At 47.9% G+C, this 24,029-nt stretch overlaps 1 protein-coding gene across 6 annotated transcripts in view; it reads left to right on the top strand.

The window, feature by feature from the left end:
• Nucleotides 1-18,263: 18,263 nt before the first annotated feature.
• The window catches only part of SGSM1 (small G protein signaling modulator 1), a 74,600-nt gene continuing 68,834 nt past the window's right edge, over nt 18,264-24,029 (top strand). For 2 of the 6 annotated variants that reach the window (XM_038373822.2, XM_038373823.2), the window contains exons 1-2: nt 19,177-19,267; nt 19,358-19,401. In XM_038373822.2, the coding sequence (XP_038229750.1) occupies nt 19,249-19,267; nt 19,358-19,401 (63 nt within the window). In that variant the 5' untranslated portion in view covers nt 19,177-19,248. Of the gene's footprint in view, nt 18,331-18,402; nt 18,505-19,072; nt 19,268-19,357; nt 19,402-24,029 lie in introns of those variants that run through there. The other 4 variants (XM_043498140.1, XM_043498141.1, XM_038373825.2 and 1 more) reach the window with 4 other exon arrangements.

Consider the following 24,029-nt stretch of genomic DNA (forward strand, 5'->3'; position numbering starts at 1 on the left):
CCACTTAAATCAATGGGAGTTTAGCTTGAGTAATGGCTGTGGTTTGACACCCCCCCCCCCAATTTCTGCAGCACTATATAAGAACATAGGATTGACAAGTCTTATATTTCTTACATTAGCTGGTCTAGTTCCTTAAACTATCCCTGGGCAATGGAGCTATACTGATTTGTACCACTTGAGGGCCTGGCCCAATATAATCTTTTGCTACAGTGCAGAGGAGTGGTAAGTATATTTGCAGCTCCTCAATAACTTTGGCTGCATTGTCACCTATATTTTGATTGCCTTTGTTCTTGTCTATCAGCTATATTTAACCATTGATATTCCAACCTCTTCTGTTCCAGCATCTCCCTCTCTCTCTTCAATCAGACCCTCAACTCTTATTGTACAGCTATAGCAGCTGTGTTTTTACTAAGGTGTTACCAGCCCTGGGCTACCTGCACCCCCCAACATGCTAGTGGAAATCAGTGGGAGATTTTGGTACGCAGAGGTTGTCAGACTGGCCCCTTAGAGAACAGCGACTGCCCCAAATCCCTGGGAGAGCTCAAAGGACAAACCCTCTATTGACTTATTTGTTCTCTAAGGAATCCTGGTTGTTCTCTCCCCCTGCATCACCTCCCCTGCAATACGCAGAAATGTTTCACCACAAAGGCTATTTTTGCCTAATACCTTGTTTTCTTTTACCATAACAGAACACTGTGTTGTGAGATCATTGGAGCTCAGCATGCCGGATCATTCCGCTGAGCCAGGAGGCCCTCTGTGTGAGAGACAGCTACCCCATGCCCATCACAAACAGACCGGCTGAAAATGGGTGCATCCAAGAAGAGGGTGGCAAGTTGGACAAGAAGTATAAAATCAGTTTGACTTCAGTGGCTCAGTTCTCTCCTGGAGGGAAGCAGCCCTGTGAGCTTTGCAGGTGCAGGATAAAGAAAGAATCGTAGAATCATAGAATCTCAGGGTTGGAAGGGACCTCAAGAGGTCATCCAGTCCAACCCCCTGCTCAAAGTAGGACCAATCCCCAACTAAATCATCCCAGCCAGGGCTTTGTCAAGCCAGGCCTTAAAAACCTCCAGGGAAGGAGATTCCACCACCTCCCCAGGGAACCCAAGGGCTCCATGAAGGCCAAGGAACCCAAATTCTGTAACCAGCAAACTTCTTTTACAGCCACCCAGACCCTGCCCTCTTCCAGGGCTGAAATAATGACAGTGGTGCAGGCCCCTACCCTATGGCCTCCATGCAGAGGGATGCGGCTACCCTGATCATAGAATCATAGAATCATAGAATATCAGGGTTGGAAGGGACCCCAGAAGGTCATCTAGTCCAACCCCCTGCTCAAAGCAGGACCAAGTCCCAGTTAAATCATCCCAGCTAGGGCTTTGTCAAGCCTGACCTTAAAAACCTCTAAGGAAGGAGATTCTACCACCTCCCTAGGTAACGCATTCCAGTGTTTCACCACCCTCTTAGTGAAAAAGTTTTTCCTAATATCCAATCTAAACCTCCCCCATTGCAACTTGAGACCATTACTCCTCGTTCTGTCATCTGCTACCATTGAGAACAGTCTAGAGCCATCCTCTTTGAAACCCCCTTTCAGGTAGTTGAAAGCAGCTATCAAATCCCCCCTCATTCTTCTCTTCTGCAGACTAAACAATCCCAGCTCCCTCAGCCTCTCCTCATAAGTCATGTGCTCTAGACCCCTAATCATTTTCGTTGCCCTTCGTTGTACTCTTTCCAATTTATCCACATCCTTCCTGTAGTGTGGGGCCCAAAACTGGACACAGTACTCCAGATGAGGCCTCACCAGTGTCGAATAGAGGGGAACGATCACGTCCCTCGATCTGCTCGCTATGCCCCTACTTATACAACCCAAAATGCCATTGGCCTTCTTGGCAACAAGGGCACACTGCTGACTCATATCCAGCTTCTCGTCCACTGTCACCCCTAGGTCCTTTTCCGCAGAACTGCTGCCGAGCCATTCGGTCCCTAGTCTGTAGCGGTGCATTGGATTCTTCCATCCTAAGTGCAGGACCCTGCATTTATCCTTATTGAACCTCATTAGATTTCTTTTGGCCCAATCCTCCAATTTGTCTAGGTCCTTCTGTATCCTATCCCTCCCCTCCAGCGTATCTACCACTCCTCCCAGTTTAGTATCATCCGCAAATTTGCTGAGAGTGCAATCCACACCATCCTCCAGATCATTTATGAAGATATTGAACAAAACGGGCCCCAGGACCGACCCCTGGGGCACTCCACTTGACACCGGCTGCCAACTAGACATGGAGCCATTGATCACTACCCGTTGAGCCCGACAATCTAGCCAGCTTTCTACCCACCTTATAGTGCATTCATCCAGCCCATACTTCCTTAACTTGCTGACAAGAATGCTGTGGGAGACCGTGTCAAAAGCTTTGCTAAAGTCAAGAAACAATACATCCACTGCTTTCCCTTCATCCACAGAACCAGTAATCTCATCATAAAAGGCGATTAGATTAGTCAGGCATGACCTTCCCTTGGTGAATCCATGCTGACTGTTCCTGATCACTTTCCTCTCCTCTAAGTGCTTCAGGATTGATTCTTTGAGGACCTGCTCCATGATTTTTCCAGGGACTGAGGTGAGGCTGACCGGCCTGTAGTTCCCAGGATCCTCCTTCTTCCCTTTTTTAAAGATGGGCACTACATTAGCCTTTTTCCAGTCATCCGGGACTTCCCCCGTTCGCCACAAGTTTTCAAAGATAATGGCCAAGGGCTCTGCAATCACAGCCGCCAATTCCTTCAGCACTCTCGGATGCAATTCGTCCGGCCCCATGGACTTGTGCACGTCCAGCTTTTCTAAATAGTCCCTAACCACCTCTATCTCTACAGAGGGCTGGCCATCTCTTCCCCATTTTGTGTTGCCCAGCACAGCAGTCTGGGAGCTGACCTTGTTAGTGAAAACAGAGGCAAAAAAAGCATTGAGTACATTAGCTTTTTCCACATCCTCTGTCACTAGCTTGCCTCCCTCATTCAGTAAGGGGCCCACACTTTCCTTGGCTTTCTTCTGCCGTGATCTGCCGTGGTGTTTCACTATTGGCAAAATTGTAACCGTAGCCCTCGCTGGATGTTTGACAATAGCCGGGAACTCTTCATGCACAATAGAACTGGGGAGAAAGGAGAAAATTGGCAAGAAACTCAGATCACGGCATCTTTCGTGGCATGGAGACTTCTGTTGGTGTTGGGGCGTCCCTCTTCTGTCAAAAATGGGGAGCTGGATGCAGGCCTCTCCACACACTGACCAGAAAGGGTTCCTCAGGACACTGTTACAGAACAGCTCTTGCCACTGCACTTTCAGCTCTACTGGCCTAGGATTTCTCAGGATAGCTCTTCCTGACCCAATTGCTGGGCTGAGTTGTTATGCTTATTAACATGGATTATCTGTAGTGCTGTAAAGCCAAGGAACCCCTTGTGTGCCAGGCACTGAACAAACCCAGAACAAAGAAATGGTCCCACCCAGAAGAGTTGACAGTTGAAATAATCTTAGAGTTACATGAATCTTAAGTCATCTAAAGTGCTTAGGAATCTCTGTACCCACTGCCCTGATAGACCACACTGATTAAGTCTCAGGGTTTTTTGTACAAACCCTTATGGGGCTCCTCAGGGGTCCCTGTGCCTCACTGACACCACAACCCTCTGGGCTCGGCTTACAAGTGAACAGCTGCTGTCCTGCCAAGTGCTCTGGGCTTGGAGAGCCAAGCTGGGGTCTCTCCATCTTGGGCATCATCACCAGCATCACAGGTTCTGCAGGGAAAATTAGACCCCCCGTGGCCTCTGTGCAGCTTGGCCACCCCTCTTGGGCACCCACCCATGTAACTGGGACATCACAAACTGCAGACATGCTGCACGGTGCACAAGAGAATCCAGATCATGCTCTCACAGGTGGGCTGTCTCCAAGCGGCTCACAGAAACACCTTCCGTCCTTCAGCTGAGTGGATCTAACCCCGAGCCCTGCTGGGACAGGTCTGCAGGGTAGAACAGCAATTTAAATGTTGTTACTGTTTCTAGCCATTGGCCCCAGTGAGCAGAGGGCTGGGAACAGAGTGGCGGGTGGTGTTCAGAAGGGATCTGAGCCCCAGTCCTGCAGGGAGTTCTGCCAGGAGAAAGCAGGTCACTCAGCTCCATGGTCCAGTTCATCCTTGGCCCTCATGGTGACTGGAGTCAATTGCTGTGGTGATTTTATGTTCTGAGGACACCTGTCTGCTCAGCATTGGGCTGAGACGACCAACTGGTTTCACATTGGCCATGGATCTGATATCAATGACCTTGGGTCATTACTGACCTGTGCCAGGTATAAAACAGTGAGCTCCAGGGGACAGGCTCTGTCCCCACTCACTGAGGGCCTGAACGTTCCAAGAGTGCTGCATGGTTGCCAGAGGGCCAGAAAGTGAGCAGCATTTGCAAAACGATCAATGGTCCAGTTCTGGATTGGCTGATATCAAGCAAGAGCTGCTCCAGCGCCGGGTTTTTCACCCACCCCTCAGCTGTAATTAAGAGGAATTACAAAAGAGATCAAAATTAGACATGTGGTTAGTTACCGGCCAGATTAACAGGTTTCCATGACTACGTGACGTCAACTATTTTACAAACTCCACCATTCTGCACACCTGTGCAGAGACCAACTCCGAGGGACACAATAGCACTTGCCGAGCCAGCCTCCTACCCAACACTCAGCAGTGGCTGGCTCCATTAAGATTTGCTCACGGAGTGACTGGGAGATCAGGGGAAACTTTTTCCTGGATGCTTTTTATAAATTATTCACGTCTATGCAAAATCTATTTAAAACGGTTGAATAAAAATATGTCAATATGAGTGTGCATCACATGGCTGAAAACTGCTGCCCTGGCGGTCATTCTCTAAAGCAATTCTGGGAGAATAAAACATCTGTAAAGGAACCAATACATTTCAAGAGGTGCAAATAAAAGGTCAAATCCTCAGCTGTCTTAAATCAACCTTGGTCTATTGAAGTCAAGGCAGGAGTGCACTGATCTGCACCACTGAGGATCCAGCCCAAGCCATGACAAGCAGGGAGAGGTTGTGAGATTTTGCTGTCTAAATGCACTGAAACTGCTGTCAATGGATATTTAGTGCGTGGAGCTCTGTCGGTCAGCACGGCGATAAGGAATTCCACACCATCATCAGCCCCTGCTGCTGATTTATTGAGTCTTCATTGATTGCAGTTTATTTTGGAACAAAAGGGATTTTACAGAAGTATCAATGAGCTGTAAAATAGGATCCCGTCCAGTCCCTGCCCACCCCGGCCATGCAGCATCTTTCTCAGTCACCGGATCACCAGCACTATGCCCAGTCAAGTTTTAGCTTTCTCCAGCTAGGGGGTTTCCACCATTGCCCTTGAGAGACTGTCCACAACCTACTCGTAGAGCTCACTATTAGTGCCAGTGCAGCCTCCTCTCCTGACCTAGGGAGACAGCCAGCCTGTACAGACTAGGACGTGGTGTTAAACTGAATACATAGTGCAGAAATGGTATGTGTCACAGACGCTTCGTAAGGGCTTTAGCCAGCTCCCGTGGAAGCAAATGGACATTCACTTTCCATTCACTCCCATGAGAGCTGAATTGAGCCGAAATCTCCAATAACAGTGTGAGCAAGAGAGCCCTGGGAGCTGGGTATAATCCCTTTTCTGTGTAACCAGCATAGTGCCTCTCTCTGTCCTGCATCTGTCTACATCCCTCCCCCGTGCACTCCCCACCTGACCTACAATTAGTTGGCAAGAATTTCTTCTGTACACTGGATTTGATGACAGCAATACAGCTGAAGCCAGGAGTCAGTGGTGACGAGGCCTTGTGCTCTCGCTTTGCACAATCGTCAATTTCACCCTGCATGAATACAGAACAGGGGTGAGTGCAGCTGGAGCAAACTGATAAAAAGTCTGTCCTTCGTTTTCTGGGTGCTGCTGCTGCCTCGGACAAGCAGGGCTGAAACCTGCTGAATTGCATGGCGGGTTTGCATCTGTCCTTAGAAATCCAGGTGGGAAGGCCGTTTCACCACTTGGATCTGTCCATAGAGTGTCTGTTGTGGGAGCAGGATTTAATCCCCTCAGTCTGAGGACCATCTCAGAGGCGTAAGTGACATAACAAAGAGAGCTGATAGCATGGTTTAAGGTGTGTGTGTGTGTTTTCAACCTATACTAAAATGTTTTCCAGAATTTTTAAAATAGGGAATGATTTGATGTCTGAATTCAATTCTCCTAAAATGGCTGCGAACCAAATCTGATAGCAGTGTCTGGCACCTGAAAGTGAAACTGACTGAACACAAAAGTGAAACTATTGCCTATTTTCACTGACCAAGTTAAGTGGGGAGTAAAAATTAAATCTTGAGCACCAATGGTGAGCAGTGACGATTTTCCTTCTTTTTGCAGTGGCTCTTAGTTACACAGGGACGTATGTTAGTTTTGTATGATTTGTAACCTGATAGAGCCCATTTAAACTCACAAGGACTCATTGTACCGCTACTCTGAGGATGAATGCTGTCAGTTTGATTTCCAGGCTTCTATTCCACCAGCCTGTCACCTTTGACAGATTCTACCCTGGGGATCTGTCTGTCAAATAAGCAATAAAATTCATAGAGCTCAACTCGCCGACATCTCAAGTTCCTGACTTTCTCTCTGAACATCGTATCAGTCACCCATGCTGCTCACAGTTGCCCAGGCGCTACGCAGCTCCAGTCCAGTTACATGACCCCATGTTCTCTGGAATTGGACCCAGGCCGCCACTGTCAAATCAGTGACAGGGGAGCTTTGAAATCCAAAATCTTTAGAAACAGCAATTTGGCAAACTAATTATAGACACCAGAGGAGGCAAATTTGAATAGAGCATCAGATCAATATTTTGCTTCTTGTTCACTGAGTCTGGGTCAGAAGCTGCAGGGGGCTAGCTCAATGAATGGCTCTGATTGCTGAAGTTCAGGACTCACACTCTGCTCTCCCGAAGTCACCTCCAGTCCTCAGCTCTCGGTGTTGGACTCCACTGGCCTTACGGGAAACTAGAGCTTCCCCCTGGCTGTAGTTTATTCTGTCACTGGGTAAGTGCCTTGCCGTGCTGTGATAGCACTGTGAGCCCCTGTCCTGTGTCCCACATGGCTCCATGTGAGGAGATTAGTCCAACATCAACACGTGCAGACCAGTGACCTGCTAAACAGATTTGTTACATGGGGTAAAATGGTGCTAGTGTGCTGAATGTAGCCCAAGGGTTTTTCCTCCATTATCTGACATTCCTTTAGAAGCATTTCACAGGATAGGCTAGGGGGGATGCAAATGAGCTAGCACTCCACAGAAGATGAACATTTGGATCCTTTCCCAAAGTTTGTGGGGTGTTCAGAGCTGATGTTTTGGCATGGCCTGGCCTCCCTTTAGTGACAGGGGCAGCAGTGTCTGTTGCTATGACATTGTGAGGTCTTTGCTTTTTGTATGTGCCTAAACATTTCTAAAAACTCACCCCCTGTGCGGGGACAGCTGCCATGTTAGGCTCTGAGTCATTGCAGCCTGTTAAAGTCAGAAACACACAGTGCTCTCTTCTGGAGACTTTACTTTTGTTCTTTATTGTTATTTTCCTTACTCTGAGCAAAAGTCATTTTAGATTTAAAGTCTCCCCAAAGTTGGAGTATGTTTGGGTCCATTTCTAGTAATATGGGCCAGATTCTCCACTGGTGTCTATCTGTCTATATTAGGTACTTCTACGAAGTTACCCTGATTTACACCAGTGGAGGATCTGGCCCAGTGGCTACATTTTAGAGTCTTCTGGCATCCCCATTCTCCCCCTCTTACTCTCTTCCCACCCTACACCAGCCTGAAAGGCCTTGCATTGCAGTGACTCTGTCTCTCGCTGAGTGGGCTGGAGATGGGTCTCCCTCAAGGCCACAAAGTACAACCTCCATATGGCAATGTGTTGCACTAGACAGAGTCCTCTGCATGCATTTGCTTAGCAGATCACTCTTCCTACCTGCTCACCCATGCACTGAGCTGTTGAGCAATGAATTGCTGGGTTAAAACAACTTTGGGCAATGTTGTTTAAACTGCAGAGACAGCAAAGGACAGGTTAATTTACTAAGCATGATATCCGGAGATGCAACATAATCACATTAAGAACAAAGCAGCTTTCTCTCATTTAAGCTCCCCAGCCTTCAGAAAATTAGAGCCAATCATCTCTCACACAGAACACCCCAGTCATCAACTCATCAATTTCTGCCGGAGCTGGAAAGAGAAGACCAAGGGCAAGATGCTGTGAGTTTGCCATGTGGATTTATGGAGACATTTTGACCAACAACTCCCTGAAAGGAGAGATGGGAACAACTCCCATCAATATAGAAAGAAGTTAGACGAAAAGAGGAAGGAATCAAGGCCTGGAGTTGAAAAGCTACCAGTGGGGGTGGGGGTGGGATGTTGCTCGTTAGAGAGGGATTTGCTCAGGTATTTGTGACTACGTTGCCCTCCAGTTCTGGATGTCTGAAAACATGATAAAAGTCTCTATGCTGGCTACAGCGAATGGAGCACCTTCCATCCCCAGGGTGAAGATCCAAGTTTGGAAGCGGAAGGTCCTGCTGCTGCTGCCAACAGATGACCATGAAGTCTGTCTACACGCAGCCACTGATTTATTACACTGTGTCTGGAGACAGCCCTTCTTGCTCACACTGAGGGCGTGCTGTGTTATTAGCGTGGGGGGGAAAGAACAGGAGTATTTGTGGCACCTTAGAGACTAACACATTTATTTGAGCATAAGCTTTCGTGAGCTACAGCTCACTTCATCGGATGCATGCAGTGGAAAATACAGCGGGAGATTTATAACGATGAGTGTTACCATACACACTGTAACGAGAGTGATCAGGTAAGGTGAGTTATTACCAGTGGGAGAGAAAAAAAAACATTTGTAGTGATAATCAAGGTGGACCATTTCCAGCAGTTGACAAGAACTTGTGAGGAACAGCAGGTGGGGGGGGGATAAAACTGGGGAAATAGTTTTACTTTGTGTAATGACACATCCACGCCCAGTCTTTATTCAAGCCTAAATTAATTGTATCCAGTTTGCAAATTAATTCCAATTCAGCAGTCTCTCGTTGGAGTCTGTTTTTGAAATTTTTTTTGTTGAAGAATGAAGGGAAAGGCTCACTGCTGTGTCTCTGGGGACTGGTGAAGGTCCTTGCAGATGGCGTAGTCACATCTTTAAGTCACTAAGGTAGCATTTTTGAAGTGGCTTTAACTGCATTCTGTTTTGTGTCAGTCCATGGCAAATACCCAGCTAAATGCATGCACCAGACATTTACCAGTGGCATGGAACCATTTACAGCTGTGGCACTCAATGGTCATTAGGCAAAATGTAAATCTAAACACCACACAGTGATCACTTTGTGATAGACGCTCAGAGCCTACAGAGGATGTACAGGTTTCAGAGTAGCAGCCGTGTTAGTCTGTATTCGCAAAAAGAAAAGGAGTACTTGTGGCACCTTAGAGACTAACAAATTTATTAGAGCATAAGCTTTCGTGAGCTACAGCTCACTTCATCGGATGCATTGAAGTGAGCTGTAGCTCACGAAAGCTTATGCTCTAATAAATTTGTTAGTCTCTAAGGTGCCACAAGTACTCCTTTTCTTTTTAGAGGATGTACAGTCAGCATACCCTGATTTCAATGTGGATGCAAATTTGCATTGGTGAAGCACTTTGCTTGGGGGCAGGGGACATTCTCAGGAAGAGTGAAACCAACAGTGGAGGCTGATGGGAGTTCAACTCATTACTTCTAGCATCAGGGAAGATGGGGGTAGATAAACCGGAGGCCTGGTTCTGCACTCCTTACTCAGGTAAAACCCCCACTAGCCTCCTGGAGTGTCCTAAGCAATTGTAATAAACGACAATTTTCTTAAAGGCCCCATAAAAGGTGCATGAAAGGGTACAGTGCAGATTTGCTTTGAAACTTCGCCCAAATACAAAAGTTCTTCTGGGAAATAAATCCTTCCCCAGGGAATGATGGGGAGGGACGGGTCATTGGTGCCTAGTGTTAGCATATGACTCAAAGCTGCCTGTCCAATGTTAATTTGCCTGGAGTGAGGCAGAGAGATTGACAAGACTGGAGATTTCAGAAACAAAAATACATTGTAAAAAAACCTCTTGCTTAACTTACAAGAAATCATGATCTTTCTCCTCCTGCAGCTTTCATCCTGCTGGCACTTTATCTTATTGTAACAAGCTGCACATTTAAGTCGCTCCAAAGCTTACCATGATGTAAATATTAGTGTTAACTTGATATATCAAAAAACCCCAGCATCGTCCCCGTTGGATCTGTCTTTGTAATGTGTTATCGCCACAGAGTCAAACTAGGCAGCGCTTGCAAAGAACGCTGGGCATGAAAAGTGCTGGAGAAGGGCTGAGAATTCTTCTGAAGTGTCACATAGATCCTGTTCAGCAGCAAGGTGTGGGGTTTTCAAAAGAACTGAGCTTTCAGGCTCCTCATGGCAGCTGCTGGGAGATATCTTAAAATTTGGCCACTTCAGCTAGGTGCCTTGATGGGAGCTACACTATACTTAAGAGCTGACCATATGCCTGGGGTGTCTCACCAAATGACTCCATTTTGGGGAAAAACCCTGTAGAAAGAAGAGGCGATGGCACTGCTCTGGTGATAGGTTCCTTAGACATGCAGCGAGACTAGACAGATTAGATTAGATTGCACAGAATATAAAATACCCTGCTGTTTGACTTTGGAAATCACCACTGCTTTGCTCCAGAATGTCCAAAGATGCATACATTTTCTAATTGCCTGCTTGAAGGGGGGTCCTCAGTTTCCCTCTGCATGAGCCTATTACAGGGATGCTGCCAAATACAAGCCACTCTGGGGAGTCCTCATTGTCTTGGCTGAGAAAGCACTGCTGGCTTGGTCTGCATGCAGTTCCTGAAATGGCACACGGCTGTACATACGTCTCTAATAATAAACACTCTGATGGCTAATGCTGAAAAACCTCTTCCAGTTAGATCGACTCTGCATCACTCATGCTGCCTGCTCGCTTTTTAAAATCTCACTCAGCTCACACAGTGCACTGGACTTGTTGGCATCAGCTTGGTTTAGGGCCAGGTTCCCTTCCTGGTTCTCATGCCCTGGCAGATGCAGTGCACCTCACATCCCTTTGGGAGTCTGGTTAGTATCTTTATTGGCATCTTACAGGTCAGGAAACTGAGCCACAGAGCTGAAGTGACTGGCCAAGATTGCCCTGTGAGCGTCTGGTGGAGCTGAAGGCCGTGCGTTAACCACACGGTTATCCTTCCACTTCCTGCACTGGCAAAGGCTGAGACAGCCCTGTTGGCTCTCACGGCAAACAACGTGGTACTGAGAGTATTATCCCAAGAGCAGAGTAGGTTATCCCAGATTAGCACAGAACAGGGATCACAGGACAATATTTCCATGTTAACCCAGCTGTTGGCTGCCCAAGAAACCTGACATGTTCTCAACCTCTGGATTGAATATTTGTGCAGAGCATTGACTCCAGTCTGCCCTAGCTGTGTCCCCAGGTCACAGAGGAAATAGGTTTTTTCTGCTCTGGGTGATCAGCTTGGTTGCTTATTATTTGTTGGAGTTTCTGTAGTGGGTGTTTTATGGGGCTTTGATGCTTTATTACTGTTCATTAACCTATTTTAATTGTCTGTGCAGCACCTCAGGGCCTGCAGACATACATAACTCTGAGGGTATATCTCCACTGCAGTAAAACACTTGCAGCTGGCCCAGGTCAGCGGCTCAGGCTTCTAGGGCCTGGGCTGCAGGACTATAAAATAACATGAGGACCTTGAGACTTGGGCTGGAGCCTGGGCTCTGGAACCTTCCCCTTGTGGGATCTCAGGGCCTGGGCTCTAGCCCAAACCTGAACTGCCGTTTTATAGCCCTGCACCCCGAGAGCCCAAGTCAGCTGACCCGTGCCAGCAGCGGGTCTTTTACTGCAGTGGAGATTTCCCATGAGAATCAAGATCTAATAGCGGTGGGGCTCTGTGCATACGCGTCCAAGTCAGCACTGCATGACTGCACAGAGTAATAGCAGCTGGTCGTTAAGAGACTGGGTTTTGGAGCAACGCAGGCTCATGGCAGGTTAGAGCGTATGTTTGAATGGGAAGGGCAACCAAGGCCTTGCACTGCTGAACTGGGACAGTTGCCCCAAAGGGTCAGGAAACACTGAGCTGGCTGTGTGTTCCCTATGGTGTCTGAGCTCTGCAAGGCCTGTATAACATAGAGTCCTTTCCTTTGTCTTGGGACCGATGGGGTTTTGCTGGTCTCCATGGGTGGCTAGCAGGAGACCTGACCCAGGCTGTGTTATGTGTTCATTTGTTAAAGTTGATGCAGAAGGACATTTATCTTGGCACACAGGGAATGAACTTGATTCTCTTCAGGTGAGATTTGAACTGAATTACATTAATTTTCTGCTATTACAGGCTCAAATCTGTCTCCTCGTTCTTCCCCAGGGATCAAAGTGAATTCCATGCAGCTTCCAGTGGCTATGTGTATATCCGATGAGAGCATATAAAACAGGTTAGTGTCAGCTCTTTGTGGACACTACAGAAGCCAAATACATGTTACATGGTGAGGAACCGCCAGTTCCTTGGCCCTTGAATGCGGATGTAGTCTGGCATTTTCCAAGGGAATCAAGCATCCAAATCCCCTTCAATTTCCATGTATTTGGACAGCGCCTGGCACAATGGGCCCCTGAGCTTGGTCTCTAGGTGCAATCCTAGGATACATCATGCCCAGTGATGGCAGACAGACACCCTTAACTCTGCCCTATTGAGGCTCCAGGCCATAACAATGTTGCCAGCTCTGATGATTTTTCATGAGTGATGGGATTTCAGCTGGGGCTGGTCTGTGATGGTGAGAACAGCTCCAGCTGCCTTGCAGATGGGGAAAACCTCCTTTGATGGGCGGCTCTCCCCATTTGACATGGAAAGGGGTGGGGGAGGGGTTGTGAAGAGCCCCTGGAGCTGCCGGGGAGGCAAAGGCTGAGCTGGGGGATCAGAATGGATGGGGTCAAATTGATGTGGAGACTGGGCAGATGCTGGGGACAGATCTGATGGCTGGGGGGGGCAGGGCATGATGGGACATGTGCCCCCTAAGGATGTGTGGGGCAGATCAGCCCCCAAAGCCATGTGAGTGGGTCAATGCATGCGACAGGCCCGGTGTCCCGAGCAGGCTGGGCCTGAGGTAGGGAAGGGACCTGGAGCGACGGTAGTGGGCCTGAATATGCTCCATCATCCCCCTGCCTGCTAAGAGGAGGAGGGATCAGTAAATCAGTACAACCCCTTCATACTGTGGTTATTGCAAGGTGAGCAGTGCTGCCAGCTCTCACGATTTCCTTGCCAGTCATGTGATTCTGGCTGGGGCGGGAGCCCAATCTCGTAATGAGAGGGGAACCTCCAGCCCTCCCCCAGATTTCAACCCTCAGCCTGCCTTCTGGGAAAGAGCAACCAATCAGGGCTGCCTCCAAGAGGCCGGTCGGCACTGTCCCCCTACCCTCAGGGGCTGAGAGGAGGAAGAGGGAGCAGCTGACAGCATTCCCACAGGATGGGGTGGCTGGGGAAAAACTGATGCAGTGTTTTGATTATCTGGAGGCTGATTCATGATTTTTGAACTTTAGGGTTGGTAATAGAACTGAGTGAATATAATTGGTTAATTTTGAACCCAAACCATTTTTTGTTTGTTTTTTCCTCAGTAAAATGATAAACCCCCAAAATTTTCATTTTGGGTCAAACAAATCAAAATTTGAGTGTTGATTTGAAACTGAAAGGCTGTTTGAACAGGAAACAGCTCATTTGGACATTGCTGATTTTTTTCCAGTTTTTTTCATCTGAAACTATTCACTGAATTCAAACTGAATTTGCATCGGTTCAGTGCCCTGAAAAATGCATTTTTTGGCTAATTTACAATTTGCTGAAAAGATTTTGTCCTGCTCTTGTTGACAATCCTGCATTCTGATGCCAGCAGTGGAGTGTTCCATTATCTCAGGTGGCAAGTGGTGGCACACAATAAACACCCCTTAAAGTGAATATTTCAATAGTGAGGGGGCTTTGTGCCATCAGGACAGTTCTCCTGACATCTGCTTCTTCCCTGATGGAGTATCTGGTAGTTTGGGTTCAGATAAAACTAGCCCAGATCTGATTTTTCTCACCAGCATGTTCTTATGCCAATGGCTCATGCAACAACCCCCCAGTAGGAAAGGGGACACTGTCTGGATCAAAAAGAAAAGGAGTACTTGTGGCACCTTAGAGACTAACAAATTTATTAGAGCATAAGCTTTCGTGAGCTACAGCTCACTTCATCGGATGCATTTGGTGGAAAAAACAGAGGAGAGATTTATATACACACACACACAGAGAACATGAAACAATGGGTTTATCATACACACTGTAAGGAGAGTGATCACTTAAGATAAGCCATCACCAGCAGCAGGGTGGGGAAGGAGGAAAACCTTTCATGGTGACAAGCAAGGTAGGCTAATTCCAGCAGTTAACAAGAATATCAGAGGAACAGTGGGGGGTGGGGTGCGAGGGAGAAATACCATGGGGAAATAGTTTTACTTTGTGTAATGACTCATCCATTCCCAGTCTCTATTCAAGCCTAAGTTAATTGTATCCAGTTTGCAAATTAATTCCAATTCAGCAGTCTCTCGTTGGAGTCTGTTTTTGAAGCTTTTTTGTTGAAGTATAGCCACTCTTAGGTCTGTGATCAAGTGACCAGAGAGATTGAAGTGTTCTCCAACTGGTTTTTGAATGTTATAATTCTTGACGTCTGATTTGTGTCCATTCATTCTTTTGCGTAGAGACTGTCCAGTTTGGCCAATGTACATGGCAGAGGGGCATTGCTGGCACATGATGGCATGTATCACATTGGTAGATGCGCAGGTGAACGAGCCTCTGATTGTGTGGCTGATGTGATTAGGCCCTATGATGGTATCCCCTGAATAGATATGTGGACAGAGTTGGCAACGGGCTTTGTTGCAAGGATAGGTTCCTGGGTCAGTGGTTCTGTTGTGTGGTGTGTGGTTGCTGGTGAGTATTTGCTTCAGATTGGGGGGCTGTCTGTAAGCAAGGACTGGTCTGTCTCCCAAGATCTGTGAGAGTGATGGCTCGTCCTTCAGGATAGGTTGTAGATCCTTGATGATGCGTTGGAGAGGTTTTAGTTGGGGGCTGAAGGTGATGGCTAGTGGCGTTCTGTTGTTTTCTTTGTTGGGCCTGTCCTGTAGTAGGTGACTTCTGGGTACTCTTCTGGCTTATTAAATCTGTCCAATTCCATCAATACCAATTATTTTACACAAAGCAGAAAGTTTCTGTACTAAACCAAACACAATGGCACCATCTTGTGATAAGAGAGCCACTCTACACTGAGGAGTAAATTGCTGTTTTTTTGCAGTCAGGTAAATGAGTCATTTTATTGGGTGAAAGATGCAGACTCCCGCAACAAGCAAGATGGTGAAATGAATGCAGTGGGTTAAGTCCTGCAGTCCATTTTGAAATCAATTTAGACTGTAAACTCCTCAGAGTGAAGTCTGCCTATACTGGTAAGTCGCACAGTGCTGATCATGTTAGTAATTAGCCAATACAAAAATAATAAACTAATAATTAATAATGGGAGTTTTGCCATTGACTTCAGTGGCATCTGGATTTGGCTCAGTGATTTTACATCTTTTGCCTTCCCAGCTTCAAAACCTTGTCCTGTCTCCACCTTGAACCCAGCTTACGTATCCCATGTCCAGTTGTTAACTATTGCAGCAAGGGAGCTCTCAAGTTCTTCAAGAGGATGTAACAAAATTTGGGTACTAGTTTATTACATTAAAATAAATTAAACAGTCATCACAAACTGTATCTTATATAGGCACTGAATAATGACACTGTTGTGATACATACCTGGGATGGGTTTTTTTATTATGCTGGACCTTGGTTAGTAACAAATAAACAGTAAAAACCAGCATATTCCATATAATTTGCCAGGAAGTAGTCTCTTGAAATGGATTAATTTTAAATAACTAAGGACAGGTTACACAGAGCCCCTACAAGCCTGTGCATTATATAAGCTATAGAGTAGGATCTATTATGTATCTTGGGTCCATGGTTTCTGCTTAATTGCTCTTTGCAAAGCCACATCCTTCTGGGATTCTTGCCACGGAGTGATTTGTAGAGGGAGGTTGTAACGATCTGTGGCTTCCTGCTACATGTGCACACTCTGCACAGCGAGCAGCTAAGCGCATACACAGAATGCTAGGAATACAACTCATGGACTTTGGCTACATGGAAGACACAGGCCAGTTCCTGGTGATGAAAGGCGTGGCCCTCAAGCAGGGGAGCACTATGTATACACAGGAGTAGGTCTAACATAGTCCATCCAGCAGAGGGCGGTGACACCCACTCACAAGCCATAAAGAGCCTGATATAGCCTATGTATGAACTGATCTGACATGTTCCATCCAGAACAGAAGCGAGTACGTTATAGGCAAAGTGGAAGCAAGGCCTATCAATGCAAACATTCATCTGACATGCCTCCAATTGGAAATAATTGTATGCTCTCACTGTTTGGAGAGAAGCTTTCTTCATTCTTTCTATAGCCAAATTCTGTCAAAGAATAGACAGGAGTGGCAGATGGCTCTTTATCTGACTGGGCATATTTTATGTAGGCTCCTCATTTTACATGGGGCTAGTTAGGACACAGATGAATTGCAGTTGTTATATGGCTATCAGGGATTACAATCTCAGGGAGGAGACTTTGCTTTAAGCTTGTGTCCGAAGGGACTGGCAGTGTTTCTCCAAATAGAAAGAAAGCCAAGATCACAGCTATCAATGGGGAATTATTGAGGAAGTTGCATAAATATCCCAGATAAACCCCAGTAGATAGATTACTGCTGGCATAGCAACAGCGAACCCTGCTCAGGATCTGCGAGAATATGTGGTTACCTGGATGGTGTTGTGAGCTGCTGCCTGGATTCCCAGTCCTACCACGGACAGAATATGGTACACTAAATTAAGGTCACAAGGAGAATGAGATGAATAGGGAATAACACTTTGCACTTATATAAAATGCATCATCTGAGCATCTCAATGTGCTTTGCAAACACAAATTAATTCTGTGCCTCACTGCACCCTTTGGAAGCTGGAATTAACTTTATTTTTCAATCAGAGAAACGGAGGCCCAGCTGAGCATTGCATCACCAACCTGCCAGCAGCCGTTGCAGTTTATTTGCATATGATGTAGTTGATTGCAGCTGCCCTCATCTTTAACATGGTTTGTAGTTATTGGAAACTGAACTGCTAAGGAACAAAGGACCTGTTTCTATGGAAATGTCTTTAGGAGCAAATGAGGGAAAAGAAACACAGGAAATATGTTAATGAGACAGAGGCAGAGATGTTTCTATGTAGTTTACGATATTTCTTTGAGACATCTATGGGGTTCAGCAATCTAGCCCTGTCCAAGTCATCACCACTTCCCTGATCTTTACTTTCTCGATGCTGGAACGGCAATGGGCTAGCTACTATAGATTGGCATAGCTGCCCTGAGTCAATGGGGTGATGCCACTTTATGTCTGAGGAGGATCTGGCCCACACATAATTTCCAAGACTATTGGATCAAGACAGACCAATGGATTATCTCTGTAGGTTGCAAAAAGAAAAGGAGTACTTGTGGCACCTTAGAGACTAACAAATGTATTTGAGCATAAGCTTTCGTGAGCTACAAATAAATTTGTTAGTCTCTAAGGTGCCACAAGTACTCCTTTTCTTTTTGCGAATACAGACTAACACGGCTGCTACTCTGAAACCTCTCTGTAGGTTGCAACTCTTCTACATGAGAGATGAGGGCTGCCACCAGGGGCACCATAATTCAATAGCCTGGACTATGGGCTACATCATGCTAAATACAACCAGCTTGGCCCTGATTTCACATATCTCTAACACAACTCCACTGATGTGAATCATTGCTCTGGTGTAAGAGAGCAGAAGAGTCAGGCCTCCAATGCATTTGTGAGTGATAAAGCTCATGGGCACCCTGTGACTCACATGACCATGTACACAACATGAACTGTCAAAGGGTGAGTCACAGAATGGCTTATGAGAGGTTTATGGGCTGAACTGATGATGATCAGTATCCACTGGATCATTTTGGATAACTATCATCAGCTGTAGCTGGCAATGAGCAAAAGGGCTAGACCTGCTGTTACTGATCCACAGCTGGTGTTGCTGCTGCTATTTATCACTTATTAAAGGCAGGTGAGCAGCAGAGAATTGAGTCTGCAAATCTGTGCCCCAAGCTTGCCTGCTGCTTTGCGCTGGCTGAATCCTGTGGGGATGTAAGTGTCCACCGAGGTGGAGTAGCTGGAGGTCCAAATTTGTCTGACATTTGCCCTCCTCACTAGATGACAGGGGTTAGGATGCTAGCCTATGACTTAGGAAACCTCCATTTGATTCTCTGCCAGAGGCTCTGTGTGTCCTGGAGCAAGTCATTTAGGCCCAGATCCCTAAAGGTATTTGAGTGTCTAACTCCCCTTGACATCAGCTGAGGTGCCTCTCTGCCTTCAATGCTCCTTGGCCTTCGCTTTTGGGCCTGACTTCCCCGGCTGTAGCTTAGGGATGATAGCCCTGAACTTGGCCTCCCAGGGCAGGTGCAGACAGGGGGTGAGGCACAGAGGATGGGCTAATAGGGTTACCAGCGGGCTGTCTCTTGGCTGGTTGGTTTATGGATTTGCCAGTTGCCAGAAAAATAGTTGAATCCGCCGGGTATTCTTGGAAGAGTTGCAGGATTATCCCCCCGGAGTGGGGTAGCCACCGTTAACAGTTTGTGTGTCCAGCTAGTGATGCCGCAGCGTCCCCACTTCGCAGCAGGGGAATGTTCCCCGTCGTCTCTGTGGCCTGGCCCCAGATACTGGCGGGGGCGATGCGGGGTTTTTGCATGTCCAAGGTGGTAACCCTGGGCGCTGGGCAGCAGCAGGCTTAGTCCTCTGGGCTGCTCAGGGGACCCCGACTTGGTGCTCTCCGGCCCCTTCCTCTCCTAGAGCCTGGGCTCCGCCAGCGCCTGGGGCGGGCGGGAGGAGGCGATGGGCGTTTTTAGGGGCTGGGGGCCCAGCCAGCCGCACCCCGCAGGCTCCGGAGAGCCCCGCCCGCCGCTGGAAGTGGGCGGCGTTGCCCTGCCCAGCCCGGCTGCTGCCCGGCTCCCTCCCGCGGGCTGCGGCAGAGGCAGAGGCGCCGGCGCCCGGCGGAGGAGCAGGACCATGGCCGCGGCTCCGGCGGGTAGGACGGGGCGGCCGGGCGCGGGGAGCCGGGCGGCGGGGCCGGGCTGCGCCGGGGCCACTAACGCGCCTCTCCCCCCTTTCCCCACAGAGGCGGAGACCCGCCAGAGGCTCCTGCGCACCGTCAAGAAGGAGGTGGGTGCCGCAGCTGGGGCCAGGGGTTCCCGCGGGGGGTGGCGCCAGATGTGCGGCGGGGGGGGGAGAATGCGCCTGCCAGTTGTCTGTGCGCGTCTGGATTAACCCGTGCCGGCGTTTTTTGGGGGGGGGAGGCTCCTGAAGGTTTTTTGGGGGTGCTGCACATCTGGAGCGTGACGTCCGGGGGAAGACTAGGGGACGCTCCAGATGTTGCTGTTTTAGGGGGGGCCCTGGGGGTCAGCACGCCGGGGTGCCCGTCGAACGGCGCTCGCTGGGGGCGTGGGGGGGGGGTAGGGCTGTGTCCCCCCCATCTTGTTTGTTTGTTTGTTTTGTTTGCTGCAAGGTTGTAAGTCATGGTGGCTGCGCTCTGAACGCGGCCCCAGCGCCTCTCCGGCCCACTGAGCTGGGGGGGTGATTTGGGGCATTGCAGGGCTGGGGTTTATCTGGGGTGCAGGGTCGTTTTGATGAGCAAATCCCCCCCCCCCCCCGCTCCAGGGAGCAATGCTGGGATCTGTTGCGACCATTGCTAATAACTACCTCCCAGCAGGCTCGGTCGCTGGGGCCCTGCCCGCAGAGGTTGTGTAATTACCAGCAGCCCTTAGGAACGATTAGTTACACAGCCAAAAACCGACAGTCCCAAACTCACCCCGTAGCTTTATTGGCACCTAAAGGAGAGCGTGGGTCCAATCCTGGGAGACTGCATAAGCTCCCCCAGGAGTCCCATCGCCTGCCTGGGAGTGAATTGCCGGACTCTTCAATGACCTGCCTTGAAAGGATTCTGCAGAGCCAGGGGAGAGGGGCTTTCATTGCTCCCAGAGGGGCTTCCGCAGGGGATATCACCTTCTTGCCCACAGCCATTGCGTTATTTTATAGCCAGGGCTGTCCCTGCTGGGACACGTGCAAGTCTCTGGTTTTCTAACATATTTTGCTGGAGAGTAGTTTGGAACATGAACACATCACTTCAGCTGTTTAAAAGATACAAATTAACCCTGACTGGATTTATGGCATTTTGAAAGCTTGCTGCATGGTCACTCGTGCCTGTTACTGAGAGGGTTTCATTGGCTGTGTTGACACAAAAGAGCATAATGTTGTCAGGGGAAGGTCAGACATTCCCTGCAGGACTCTCAGACCTGATTTTTATAGCCGTCTACAGGTCATGGAGAGGCAGCAGGACCTAGTAGTTAGTGGGAACTGGGACTCTTGGGTCCTAGTTGGTTCTCTGACCCACCATGTGACCTTGTAGAGTTGCCTCAAGTCTCTCTGTCTCACTTTCCCTGTTTCTTAGGGATGTTATGAGGTTCCATTAACTAATATTAGTTCTTCAAGCGCAGGGTTCAGGGTACTGTATTAGGTGCAGGATACTGTACAAATGTGAAGCGTTATTTCAATTTAAAACCCCTGAAGGATATTGTCCTTGCTTGTACTGTGGTAGCATCTAGGACTCCAGCCATGGACCAGGAGCCCCGGGCAGTAGGCACTGTACACACACAGAACAAACAAATGGCCCCCGCCCCAGATAGCTTCCAGTCTAAGTGCTGTTAGCCATTAAAGGCCTTGCTTTGGTAATACATGGTTAAATTTCCAGGGGCTGCTTAGGGATACAGCTGCGTTTATAGGCTTCCTGGAGCTGAACTGCCAGGAGGTGCTTTGAAAGTTTGCCCCTTGTCTCACTTTGACTCACCTGCGTGAGAGAATGCCGAGGGAAAGCATATGCTCTGTTTCTCTAGTTCACTCGGCGTCTTGTGGTGTCTCAGAAATGACGGCCGTTTGTGCAAGCAGAGCCTGTGACCTTAGGACCCTGTCTCAATCCTTTATTTTTCCTTCTTTTCTGGGTTTTAGTCAGCTCCTTTGGGACAGGTCACAGACCCAGTAGTTACTCTGCTTAAGAACTGAGGCAAAGCAGTGTCCTTTGGGGCTGCAGGATTCTGGGTTTGGCCACCTCCTCACGTCACCTCCTTGCCAGAGATGGCTTTTTAGTTTTCATCTTAACAGTTGTTTCATGGTCCGTGAAGTGCAGCCCTCCTTCCTAGAGTCCCCCAGCTGCTTTGGAGCCTCCTAGAGGAATGTATATCGCACAGACCAGGCATGGGCCCTTCCTCTTGTATTTTGCCAGTGTGTACTTGCAGAGAGGAGCAGAATCATTTGCATATATTTTCTTAAATTGCTCGCGTAAGTATGGTAGATCACTGCGAGGCAATATTCATGGCTCATGGGATCAAATTAAAAACCCTACCAAAAATACAATCTAATCAGAGCATATTAACAGATAAAGCTGTATCCAATTTGAGCCTGTGTCATCTTCCGTGTTTCTGGCTGAGTGCTGGGTTGGTGAGCATTGCAGGGTGTGTGTGTGTTCATAGCCTTAACCCATTCTGAAACTGGTGGTACGAATTCCTTTGTTCTGTGTCATGTAAATATATGTTTTTGCTGCTGGCAATGCGAATCCCCTAAGGTCGCCCCCTTGCTGCTGAGTGGGACAGCACCCTGTTTGCCCCTGTGACAGGAATGACTCTAATTGTCCCTGTTCTCTGCCTGATTGCTCCCTTGGTGTAAATCAGCAGGGTGTTAAAATGTTTGAGAATCCTGATCTTGGCACTTCTGAGCTGCTCACAAGAAGGCTCGCACGTGCATACTTGTACTATATGAGTGTGCACGTGCCCACAAGACGGGACTGCTAGGGGGCTAATTTTAGGCCTGTCTGGCTTGATGTTCTACAGCTCACTTCATCGGATGCATTTAAATGCATCCGATGAAGTGAGCTGTAGCTCACGAAAGCTTATGCTCAAATAAATTTGTTAGTCGCTAAGGTGCCACAAGTACTCCTTTTCTTTTTGCGAATACAGACTAACACGGCTGCTACTCTGAAATCTGGCTTGATGGTCTTCCTTTTAACACATCTTGAACAGTCTCTGTTTATATGAATAGCTTTCGCTATCCCAGTCTTGTGCTTCCTGGGTATGCCTCGGACAGAGAGCTCTGTATCATATGTATAATTGCACTCATGCAGGATTTTTCATCCTCTCACTTCGAAATCTTTTTCCCAGTGTGGGTAAGCATTCCGAGCCCCATTTTACAGAGAGGAAACCTGAGGCCTAGAGAAAGGAAGGGCTTATGCAGGGAGTGAGTGGCCCAGCCAAGAACAGAATTGAGGTCTCTTGACATCTTGCCCCCATGCTCTACTCACTAGACATGCTGTGCTTTATAAGGTAACCAAGACATGCGGTTTGAAAACTGAAAAGATTATTTTCATCAAAATTGACACGTGGCTGAGTAGCCAAATGACAAACCAACCACTGTGTGCCCTTCCACAGTTTGACGCTTGTTGTGATGGGTGTGGTGGAAAGAAAGACTTCTCGTTGCCTTGACAACTGCTGTTACACTGGAAGAAGGGTATGACAGTTATTTCACATCTGAAATAAAATTGACCTCTCGTAATTCCAGTCCCTCTGTGACCCGCCTGTATTGGCATGAACAGAAAGAGCAGAGCAGACACCGAACGAGGAAGCAGCCTCTGAAAGGTCTGAGGTGGTAAAGGCAGGGGTGGGGATAGCAAAGAAGATGAGAAATACTCAGTGCCCTGATGCAATAAGTTAAAGCAGGTTGAACAATAGGCGTGATCTTCAGGTCTGGGAATCTATTCTATGGTGGTTCGGATCCTGTCCTCATCACTGTAGTGTCGAGGGCCTTCCGGTTGTGTCTCAAATGACGAGCCGTGTGATCCCTTCTCTCCCTAGGGAAGGGAGTTGGGTTTTTTTGTGTTTTAAAGTGTGCACGTTGCTCTGTATGTGCTAGAGAAGGCAGGTTGAAGAAATGTGCCCTGCACTTGGGGTAGAAGATGGTAAGGTTTGGGATGGTCCTTAGTTCCTGGGGGAGTTTATGCCACAGCCTGGGATTAGAGCTTTCTTTGGGGCCATTCTGTTGCACAGATGAGCAGCCATGTGCTGCTGCATTTCAATAGGTCCAGGTAAATTCAACCAAAGAGGAAGCCTGTATCAAAGGAGAGAGGGGAAGAGGAGGTGGAAAAAAGACTGTGGCCAAGCGAAATAGCTCCAGTCACCCCAATCTGGATACATGAATGTTAGCATATAGCATAGTCTGATACTTGCTTTTCGTTTAACAGGCCTAGTGCATTATTGTAATATCCCCGTTTAGTGTATTTCTGTACAGTGTACAGAAACACTGCAGAATTTCCTCCCATTCACCTACACTGGATTGCAAAACATTTGGTTTTTCTTTTTAATGCTTTGCATGGGATTTTTTGGCAGTACCCGAGCATCCCAAAATCAGCGTGTGAATGCATGGTGTCTGTGTGTTCAGAACACACAGTGCTATTGGCAAAGGCTTGAGGGAGGTGAAGACGATCGGGGCCTGGTCTGACTCGCAGTGAAGTCACTGGAGGTCTGGCACTAAGCCCCTGATTGAGCGGTCAGACCTTGCTGAGCCCAGGAGCTGCATTTCTCTTCCCACTTCTTTTCTCCATTAGAAGTAAGAAAAAATATTTGAGAAAATAAGAGTCTCTGGGTTTTGCAGCTAATCCTTTAGTGATGTTCCGGATAGTTACAACAAGTGACTCCTAGGCATTTTTGTCTGGCGCAGCACCGCCCTCTCTTCTGTCTCCCCTACTCATT

Source organism: Dermochelys coriacea, chromosome 15 (assembly GCF_009764565.3).
Source record: "Dermochelys coriacea isolate rDerCor1 chromosome 15, rDerCor1.pri.v4, whole genome shotgun sequence".
Taxonomy (NCBI): domain Eukaryota; kingdom Metazoa; phylum Chordata; order Testudines; family Dermochelyidae; genus Dermochelys; species Dermochelys coriacea.